Source organism: Euprymna scolopes, chromosome 44 (genome assembly GCF_053919585.1).
Source record: "Euprymna scolopes isolate OS-2025 chromosome 44, ASM5391958v1, whole genome shotgun sequence".
Taxonomy (NCBI): domain Eukaryota; kingdom Metazoa; phylum Mollusca; class Cephalopoda; order Sepiida; family Sepiolidae; genus Euprymna; species Euprymna scolopes.
Window position 1 is genome coordinate 37,090,893 of NC_136525.1, and position 11,387 is coordinate 37,102,279.

An 11,387-nucleotide genomic window follows, 5' to 3' on the forward strand; every position below is an offset into this window, starting at 1 on the left:
ACAATTCTATATTATTTGAAGAAAAGTATTCTCGTGCTCGTCGAGAAGGGTGTATCGCAGCATTGTCTTGCTGGAAAATCCAATTTCTTCCACACAGACGTGGACCTTCACTCCTGATAGAAGCATTTTCAAGCATACTTCAATGATGTTTGCCGGCCTTTCACTACTTGCAACTTTAGGGTCCCAGCTGACAAGAAAGCACCCCAGATCATTAAAGACCCTCCTCCACTATGCCGAGTTGAAAAAAGTCTCTTTGGGCAAATTTTTATCATGTAAATAGTGTTGAAATCCATCTGGACCATATAGATTAAACTTTTTCTCATTGGAGAAAATTACATTTTCCCACTTCTCTTCATCCCAAGTTTGGTATTTGGCGGCATATTTAAGTCGGTTAGTTTTGTGCTGTTCAAGAAGACGTGGTTTCTGCAGTCGCTTTAAATGATTGAAACCCTTCATTTTCAGATGCCTTCTGATGGTTTTAGGACTACATTCTGCTGCTGTTTGGCTTTTCAATCGACTTGAGCTCATACTGGAGTTTTTTTTAAACTTCTTCTGATACGGCAATCCAGTGATGGGGTTATTTTGTTTTGGTCGACCTGGGCTCTTTTGTGCCCATATTGATCTGGAATTCTTAAAAAATGTGTGATGACCGTTTTGCTACGGTTCACTTCGTTTGCAATGGATCTATAGGAGAGTCCACCCCCATTAAGCTCAAAGATCCTTCCTCTCTCAAACTCTGATAATGGTTTCCCTTTTGCCATTTATAATTTAGTAAGATGTTTTTATCCACTAACAAGTTGCTTTTAGTAACATAGAAAGCTTTTCGTATTCATTTTTTCAAAACTAGCCGATTTTATTAAAGTGGTCTTATCATTTTGACCAGGTGAAAATGTTTGTTTTTTAAAAAATAATTATTAGATCAGGGTTAAGGTTTCGAAGGAGCAGATTTCATTTTTTTCCCATCATATTTTCCCTTTTAGCAATGGTTTCAACCATTTGTTTGATTAAAAATTAGATATTATGCGTAAACGCTTACTTTCTTTTGACCAAGATTTTTTAAAGTGGTATTTATTGAAGTAGAATTTTTAAAAGTTATATTTTTTGAAATAGGATTTTTTAAAAGTGGGATTAAAAATGGGATTTTTTTTCAAGTGGTATATTTTAAAGTGGAATTTTTTAAAGTGGGATTTTTTACAAGTGGGATTTTTTTAAAGTGGGATTTTTTACAAGTGGGATTTTTTAAGTGGATTTTTTAAATTGGAATTTTTTAAAGTGGGATTATTTGAAGTGGAATTTTTTAAAGTGGGATTTTTTGAAGTTGAATTTTTTAAAGTGGGATTCTTTTAAGTGGGATTTTGTAAAGTGGGATTTTTTTCAAGTGGGAGTAATTATCATGTTGAAAATAATACCAATAAATTACTTTGAATCTCCGGATCTCGTTTTTTCACTGAGAAAGAAAATAATCATCTATCCCGCAAACTACGCCTGCACCCCCTCTAAAGTTCAAACAATCCTCACCGTGATATGGGGTAATGGGAATGTGGTAAAGTCAGAGGTATACCGTCTGGAACTCTAGTTCCTGGCAGGGTCATCCATAAAGGACTGAATTTGTAGCAAGATATCTATTAGGACCGCATTCCAGCTAACAGTGCGCAGGTGAGGAGACATCGGCATCAGGATCCGTCATCATTTAGTCTTTTCTTCCGCTACGTTTAGAAAACAAAGACATGTCAGGCGCGGCATCACAAACCAATGAAGTGAGAGTAGTGACGTTGCTTTTAGGCCATTCATTTTATGTTCAGGGTAAAACCTTGCCCGACTTCGTATGCAACTGCTGAGAAAAACGCAGACCAGATAATCCGGATGCAAAAACTTCGCAAAGTGCATGCAGAAAACCAACTCGCCCCACCAACAGCAACTCTGACTGAAAACCTGTGTGTGCCAAGTTCGAATGCAATTCGTTCTACAGAAAAATTTTCATCAAACTCAGACTTGATCTCTTGAATGAAGGAAAATAAAAATAGTAAAAAAAAAAAAAAAATATAAAAAACACAAAACAAAAAAAGGACGATACCAATTTGTATATTTTTAATTTTTTTCAAAAATTAATGTTTTTGTCCGTTTGCTTCTCGTTTTATGTTCGCGTTTGGATTTTTTGTTGGTGTTGTTATTTTTGAAGTTTTTGTTGTTGTTATTTTTGAAGTTTTTTGTTGTTTTGTTTTTGAAGTTGTTTTTTTTTTGTTTTGTTCTTTAGTTATCCTCATGATGATGGCGGATGCTTTAATTTCTGTCCCTTCTGCGTCCTGAAGATCAACTTGCCGATCGAAACGTCGTGAACTGAAAAATAATAAATAAGCAATTAACTAATGACAACGATGAAAAAATAAAATAAATCAATGACATGCACACACACACACACACACACACACACACATATACATACCTTCATACATACATATACACAGACGTGTGTGCATGTATGAAAAAAAAAGAAAAGAAAAAACAATTAAACACAAGAACAAATTATATTAAAACGAAAGCTTTGCCGGTTTAGTTCAACGAAAGTCATCAGAAAAATTGATCCGACCGAAGCCGTTAAAGCACTCGCATTTTTTAAATTTCTTTCTGTGTTTAATTTGTTTGCATTTTTTTTTTTTTTTTTTCACACGGTATCTCCACATTTCCTTTTATGATATATTATGTATTTTATCCTAGAGAGAGAGAGGGGGGGGAACAGACGGACAGACAGACAGACAGACAGACACGGAAAGAGAGGGGGGAGAGAGTATATATGAACTATGTTTCCATTTTCAGAGGCGTACCATGGTTTTATTTAGTTGGATTGACCTTTAAATTGGTCAAGGTCAATCCACCTCGATAAAACTATTGTACATGCCTGAAATATGTAAGATTGTTTTCAAATAAAGTAAAGGCTTTATTGATCTATTTGCAACACATCATCATGATGCTCTCCCTCTCTCCTTCTCTCTCTCTCTCTCTCTCTCTCTCTCTCTCTCTCTCTCTCTCTTTCAGATGTACATATATATATATACTAGCAGGTTACCCGGTATTGCCCGTTCATAAAATACGCTTAACTATGATATTTTAATTAATGCAGATTTCCTATTTATCATTATACTAGCCTGGGTGCCCGGCGCTGCCCGGGTGTTTGGAGGTGTATGTTGAAGAAAAAAAAAGTGGTAGTTAGCAGGCAGGCTCGAACCCGCATCGCGAAGGAGGAAAAGAACCTGAAAAATAAAGTGAGGTCTTTCCTGTTGTAAATTAATCGAAAAGAGAGGGATGACTTTCGAAAATATCGGCGAAAAAGGCGACCCCCTCCTTGTAGAAAAGTGCCAAGTTAAGAGGTAAAAAAATTAATGTTTTTAGCCAATTGTTCGATATTTGTCGTCCGAAGGGTCGAGCTTCAAAACAATATCAATCTCGTAAAAATCTGTCGCCTCTGTCGAATGTTTTAGGCATACATACATACATACATACATACATACATACATACATACATACATACATTTAAACAGACAGATGAGATGTATATTATAGATTATAGATGATCCAATATATAGTAATAATTTTAAAAGTTTTTTTGAATGAATCGTGCGCCACCAACAAGAATCGAAACCAAAACTTTTAGTTTAAGATTTCCTTTTCTTTTGACATTAATGCCTGAGCTATGAAGACATATTTGCTGCAAGGGTAAAAATTAAAACATGGCATGAATATTCGTTATGCCGTCGTTCGACCTTCACTTGACAAATTGCATTTTTTTTTAACTTTCACACTTTTGCACCGATTCTCCCCGGCTAAAACCCAACTATAAAGTTTCGCATGGGTTCGAATACCCTATATATTAAGTTCTCTGTCTGTAGACCAAAAACTGACAGATAAGTTTGGTAGGTAAAATATTTTAAACAAATATATATACGCATACATAAATTTATATAGAAAGAGGTTTGTGCTTACTATAACCTTTTTACGCAAATATTACGAAAGTATAAATCATGTAGAATATCTGCATGAATATAATTACACGTAATAGTTTACTAAAGATGAGCATCCCATAAGGAAACAAAAAAAAAAAAAAAAAAACTAATACTGGATGAATTAAAATGAATGTTTAAAAGAATATGCAAATTATCTAGATTTTTTGCAGGTGAATGCAATTCCACGAACTCAGTACCCTGTATATCAAATTTCGAGTCTGTAGATTGAAAATTGACAAAGTTATTGCGAAGGAAAATGTACACAGACACACAGACACGTTCACTTTATATATATATATATATATATATATATATATATATATATATATATATATATATATATTTACTGTAAATATAATTTATTCTATATATCTCATCTATTATGTAAAAGTAAGTTTATGTGTGTGTGTGAGAGAGAGAGAGAGAGAGAGAGAGAGAGAGAGAGAGAGAAAGAGAGAGCGAGAGTTCCCTATGTATCGAAAACGACTGACCCAACTTTTATAAAATTTCACACGAAGGTACTTTATGCATTTGGTAGTGTATGTACCGATAATCGATGAAAGAAGGGACAGGCCATTTTGACCAAAGGTAACACCTTACACCGCCTAATATCTCGGATGCATTTGAGAAGCTTTATTACCACACAAGCCGAAGGGACCAACAACAATAGTAGGTTCTTTGATATATCAGGGACGCATTCGAAATGAATGCTTCTGGTAAAAGTAAAATGATACTTGAAGTTTTCATTTTAAACTTAAAGTCAAGCCATTATCACCGCACAAATAGTAAGGCTAGGCATATAAAATCAACAGCAAGTTCTTTGATATGATAGGGGCGCGTTCGACATGAATACTTCTGTTGAGATCGCAACTGGAGCATGATACTTGACTTTTGCTTTTTAAACTTTAATTCAGAGTCTGCGGGGAGGCACGGGAAGCTTAGTCCCGACGCATCACGAGAAGTCCACAACTGAAACAGGCAATCTATCGGCGATTTTGATGACGAAGAATATATGGAAGTGTGAAACATTCGTTGACCATGATTCAATCCCGAGTAACGTCGGGTCTTCCTGATAGTGTATATATATATATATATATATATATATATATATATATATATATATATATATATATATATATATATACAGGGTGTCTCAGAAGTCGCGCACCATATATTTATATTTATATTTTTTTTTTGTTTCAGATTTTATTCGATATGGGCGACTATTTCCTTTGGGGACATCTTAAATCTGTAGTTTACCAGAATCGTCCACGCACTCTTGGTGATTTTAAAGATGCGATAATAATTGAATGTCAAAAAATTACTACTGAAACCCTCATTAGAGTAAAAGATAGTTTTATAAAGAGAATCGATGCATGCATTCAGGCTGAAGGTGAACAATTTGAGCATCTATTGTGATTTTGATTAATAAAATTGATATTCATTGATATTCATATTTGTTTTTATATAAATCTATATGGTGCGCGACTTCTGGGACACCCTGTATATATATATATATATATATATATATATATATATATATATATATATATATATATATATATATATATATATTGCTATGAATATATAGAGGGAGAGATGTATAAGGAACATGGGCATGTCTTATGTAGTTTCTACATAATATATACACAGGTATAAAACAAATGGAGTGAACCTGAATGCCTACTGAAGAGAACTTGAATGCCTACTAGACACTATTCTCGAGTGTCTAAGGTCTATCTGTACAGGAGTTTGCCAGAACAACCTGGCATTAAGATACTTTTCCCTGGAAGTAAACCCTGACCAAATATTCAAAATCACATAGTATTCGCTGACCAATATCTCCTTTCTATGGCTAACCCAGATTAGCGTTTACAAGGAATGGAGCACCTTTTTCAAGTTGTTATCTCAAGTAATAGCACGAAGCTGAATACTCCACCAGACTAGATAAATTCATGTCCTGGAATCCATTAAGACTAAGAAACCCAAACAAAAGATATAATAAAACGTATAAAAATGGTTAATTGGGGAGAGGAAAATTATGTTCTCAATTTCTTTACTAACTCAGTGTTTGAGAGATAAAGAACTTTAATGGAACATTCGAATATCTATGTATCTCATATAGAGTTCAAGTGTTAGCCCCATGTAGGGGGCCCCTTGATTTTTAAGAACTTCGATTGAAGTAAAATAAAACAAAAACGGAAATCTGTCATTTCGATAGTTAATAGTATGATTACACTTATAAACATTTATAAAGTTCACATAAATGTAAAAAAAAAAAAAGAATACAACACGAAAACATTAATGATGATATTTTTTTTTTCAAATGTTTATTTGAAATATGAGGAATGCTAAAAACATTATTGACGATATGAATTCAATCGTGATTGGTTCTTGTCTTGATGCTTGGTCATATATATGCACATATATACATATACATACTTGTTCATATATATATATATATATATATATATATATATATATATATATATATATAGACATACTTGTTCATATATGTACACACATATACATATACATACTTGCACATATATAGATGCACATATATGTATATACATACTTGGACATATATACATGCATGTACATATATACCCACATGTACATTATATATATATATATATACATATATATATATATATATATGTATATATATGTGTGTGTGTGTGTGTGTGTGTGTGTTAATCTCAGGCATATTTGGTAAAATATGACGAAAACGTGTAATCAACATTTTTTGATAGATGTCTGTTCAAGTTTCATAATGAATGCATCGGTAACTCTTGTATTCTAAACATATATAGGTGAAATTTCGCCCTTTACCAGACAAACATTGTCATTATTAAAAAAACCTAGTATCACTTGTTAACTGTCCATTTCCTATAATCATCGAGGTATATATAATGGGCCAGGAGAATAGAGTTCAATCTTAGGCAGGATCATACTTGACGCCTCTTTGTTAACCATTCAACTTTATAAGGTCATGAACAAGGGTTATGTAGAGGAATCCTAGGAAAGAAGTGTCAGCCTCCCTTGCTGCTGTAGCTAATACACCCGGAGCATGCGAGTTTCTCTCGGCTATGGCCACTCACTTTATTTATTTACTAAAGCCGTAAATAAATACTTTATTTTTTTTTAATAACTGGGTACCATGAGCTGGGGTAATCCTGGCCACCCTATTTTATCGCTATATGTTTTAATTTGCTTCAGTCCCTATCCATCCGGTACACATCTATTTTGTATTGACTGCTATAAATTTCCTGCAATACACAAAACATTTGCTTAAACCGAAAGTACTTGGAATTATTAACACGAAAAACTTATTAACAAGTTCGTGAACTGAAACAAATACTCCCACAAGAAACTTGAGTAGACCTCTATCAAAGTATGTAGATTTTGATCCAAACTTGTGTAGACACACACACGTGTGTGTATATATATATATATATATATATATATATATATATATATATATGCGTCTGATACTATACACGAGTATCAGAAGCTATTGATACGCGCGGTTTAATAAGATATAATAAAGAATATCACATGTGCCCCGCTCTTTATTCAGTGATCTAATGCTGAAATTACGGAATTTTCAACATGCTTGACATTAAAAGTGGTCGAAATCGAAAAGGTGACGCGGTTAGCAAAAAAAAAAAAATACTTGAATTAATACAGAGAAATATATAATAAATAATGTTATAAGCTCAGCTGATCTACAAATCTAACGGTATAATGAACTTACCGAGACAATAGAGTTACATGTAAAAAGTCGAGTAGCAGTTATGATCTCAGAATCATGACGTATACTTCTGTAACCTACTTTTGTCCATACACTTTTTATTTATTATATCACTGTGTCTTGATTATTACCGGTCTGCAAGGCAAGAACACTGGCAAAGAGGAATTCGAGACGTACGTCTCCACAACATAATTAAACACTAAAATTAATTGATTAAACATTTTAATAATTTATTAATGAGATAATTCTACTTAATTAACAAAATTAACAAAGAATAAATTAAAATATTAAGTTATTAACACCAATTACATTTAGCTGTTTATTGTATACGTTTATTATTAGTTATTTTTTCTTTTACATTATTTTACTTATTTTGTTCTAACCGTTTTAATCTTTAACATTTCAATTTGATTTTCAGGTATGTATAGAGTTAATGGTATTGACATTTTTATCTGAGTAATTTTTGAATAAACTGTAGTGAAATCTGTTATTTTTTTGTTTTTGTCAATAATCGTAAAATGGGACAAATTATGCCAGTGAAGTAATTCAAGCAGTGTTAATTAGTTTTGTGGGGAGAACTTAATTGAAGAGTGTAAGCGTTTGTTATTTTCTTCGTAGGAATCAGTATTTGAGAATAAATTTAGTCGGATTAAATGTAATAATTTGTAAACGTATATGCAACCCTTTGCTGCATACGCTTTGGTAGTTGCTGTAAGTGGGGAATGTTAAAGATTTGCAAAGGAAATGTGTTGTTGGTTTCCTATAATTGTCGAATTTCACAGGAAAGTTTAAGATCATTTTAATCTATGCATAAATACAATATGGCGATGAATGTGACGTTAATCAGCATTAATTTGGCGGTAGTGTAAAGATGAAAAAATTGTATCATGTAACAAAAAAAAAACAAAAAAAAACGGAGAACAGTAATTTATGTTCTGTAAACCAGAGAACATTTTTATCATTACATCCCCAGCAAATTACAGACAACTCAGTGACGTAACATTGCGCCGCCATTTATAGTCAGAATATTCAATTTGGTATAAGAGTTCCAATGCTCCAATTTTTCACCATTCGACCACTGCCTGAAGAAGAGAGCACATGTGCTATAACTTTAGCCCAAACGAGCAAACTTTCATATACATTCTGAAACATGCTCTTAGAAACGTTACTGAGCACTCTGCTTTTTTATTTTTTCATAATATACAAAATTATATATATATATATATATATATATATATATATATATATAGTGTGTGTGTGTGTGTGTGATGCGGTAATGTCAAGGATGATAATGGAAGAAAGAGATGATGCAAATGTTCAAGAAAATTCACTAAGAAATGGAAGTATGTTGTAAGTTTGCTGTATACTACAAACGAATGAGATGACATCTGAATATTCACGGAAATATTTGTATTTTATTTATTTAAAAGCTTTCAATATATGTGTGTGTGTGTGTTTTATATTTCACTCTTTGTGTATATCAATCCTTTTTGCTTACAAGCTCGATGTCTGTCAAATATTACAACAGAGCACATATAAAAGAATAACAGTATAGTTACATTACATAATACAAATATTTATTTTTATGCAAAACAGCTTATCCTCCATGTTAAAATTTCAGTACATTTTTTACAGATTCGTTTCGTTATGCAGCCACAAACGATTATCATTATTATGTGAATACCGTTCGTGCATATACTCTTCAAAAAAAAAAATTAGACATTCTTAGCTTAGATAGAAAAAAAAACGCAGGACAATATAATTCTGCAAGAAAAAAAAAGTTCATAGAAGACTTAACATGGTGTGTTTGTTCCGCCAGCCATCTTTGTTCATATTTTTCTTCTTGCAGCATTATATTGTCATGCATTTAATTCTGCATAAAGAATTTCTAATTTTTCTGAAGAGTATATGCACGAAATGAGACAGTATTGGCATAATAATAATAATAATAATAATAATAATAATAATAATAATAATAATAATAATAATAATAATAATAACAATAATAATAATCGTACATATTTCTGCATAACGAAACAGATCTGTTAAAAATGTAAAAAATATTTTACATGCTGGAGGAGTTGTTTTGCATGAAAAATAATTATTTGGATCTTGGAATGAAACTATACTGTTATTCTTTTATATATGCTTTAATGATGTGTTTAACACACAGTGAGCTTATATATATATATATATATATATATATATACATACACATATTATGTATATATATATATATATACATATTATGTATATACATACACATATTATGTATATATATACATATTATGTATATATATACATATTATGTATATATATATACATATTATGTATATATATATACACACATTATGTATATATATACATATGTATATATATACATATTATGTATATATATACATATTATGTATATATATATACACATATTATGTATATATATATATACATATTATGTATATATATACATAATATATATATATACATATTATGTATATATATACATATTATGTATATATATACATATTATGTATATATATATATATACATAATATATATATACATATTATGTATATATATATACATAATATGTATATATATATGAATACATATTATGTATATATATATATATGTATATATATGTACATATTATGTATGTATATATACATTGAAAGCATTATTAGTTGAAGGTGTGATCATCGATTTTTTGGCTTGTGTACTGCAGGATATTCATATGTGAAACTATTTTATTATTGTTGATTTTTTCTTGATGATTCTCTTTTTACTGTAATAGTCAAACACTGATGGCAAACGCCGCAGATGAAACGGCCGTTAAGATAAAAGTTTGCTTTGACAGGATCTTTTAGTCGAGTCTTAATCGAACCCAATTCATATTAGATTTCCGAATGTGAGATGATACAGAATTATTTCCACAAACAACGTAGCGGTCCACACAAACAATGAAAGCTGCAGGCTCGAAGAGCTGGACTCGAGTTTCGCCAAGATTTGAAACGTGAGTCAATTCTTTGCGAGGTAAGTGCTCTGCCTCCGAGTCACCACGTCTTATAAAAGAAAGCTTATTGACTAAGATGGACGCAGCAAATAAAGATGAAGTTCGACTGTGGAATATACCTACTGCATATATGTATATAACTACTAGTAAATACATTCAACACTCGGACTTCACCGTTGTTTGCTTGATTTGTGTTAGTCAATAGATGCTATTTTATCTGATGTTATAACAGAGTAAACGTCACACATGCAAGTGGCTCGTATTTTGAATCCTGTGTTCAGATATGTTATACTGACAAGCCCAGACTTCCGGTGTGCGCCCTTTATGGCTTGTGTGAGCTGCGACGTTGTTTGATTGCAGAAATAATTATATATATATATATATATATATTTCTGTATAAATATACTTCCTTATAATATATAACAATCCTTATTTAAGAAGCTCAATATAATTGCAGAGCAATACAGTGAATAAATGATAAAAGTCTATATTCCAAAATTCATGGCGTTGACCATCTTATAATTTGTTCCTTTAATTCAGTTGACATTGACAATCTTGACAGTATAATAATTAAGTAATTGGTTTTGCTGGTCAATATCATGAATTTTAGAATATAGTTTTT

At 31.6% G+C, this 11,387-nt stretch overlaps 1 protein-coding gene across 3 annotated transcripts in view; it reads right to left on the reverse strand.

Moving 5' to 3' along the window:
• Positions 1 to 2,066: 2,066 nt before the first annotated feature.
• Positions 2,067 to 11,387, reverse strand: part of LOC145268799 (pre-B-cell leukemia transcription factor 1-like) — an 814,729-nt gene continuing 805,408 nt past the window's right edge. For all 3 annotated transcript variants that reach the window (XM_080124427.1, XM_080124424.1, XM_080124423.1), the window contains one exon: positions 2,067 to 2,337. In XM_080124427.1, the coding sequence (XP_079980553.1) occupies positions 2,311 to 2,337 (27 nt within the window). In that variant the 3' untranslated portion in view covers positions 2,067 to 2,310. The remainder of the gene's footprint in view (positions 2,338 to 11,387) is intronic.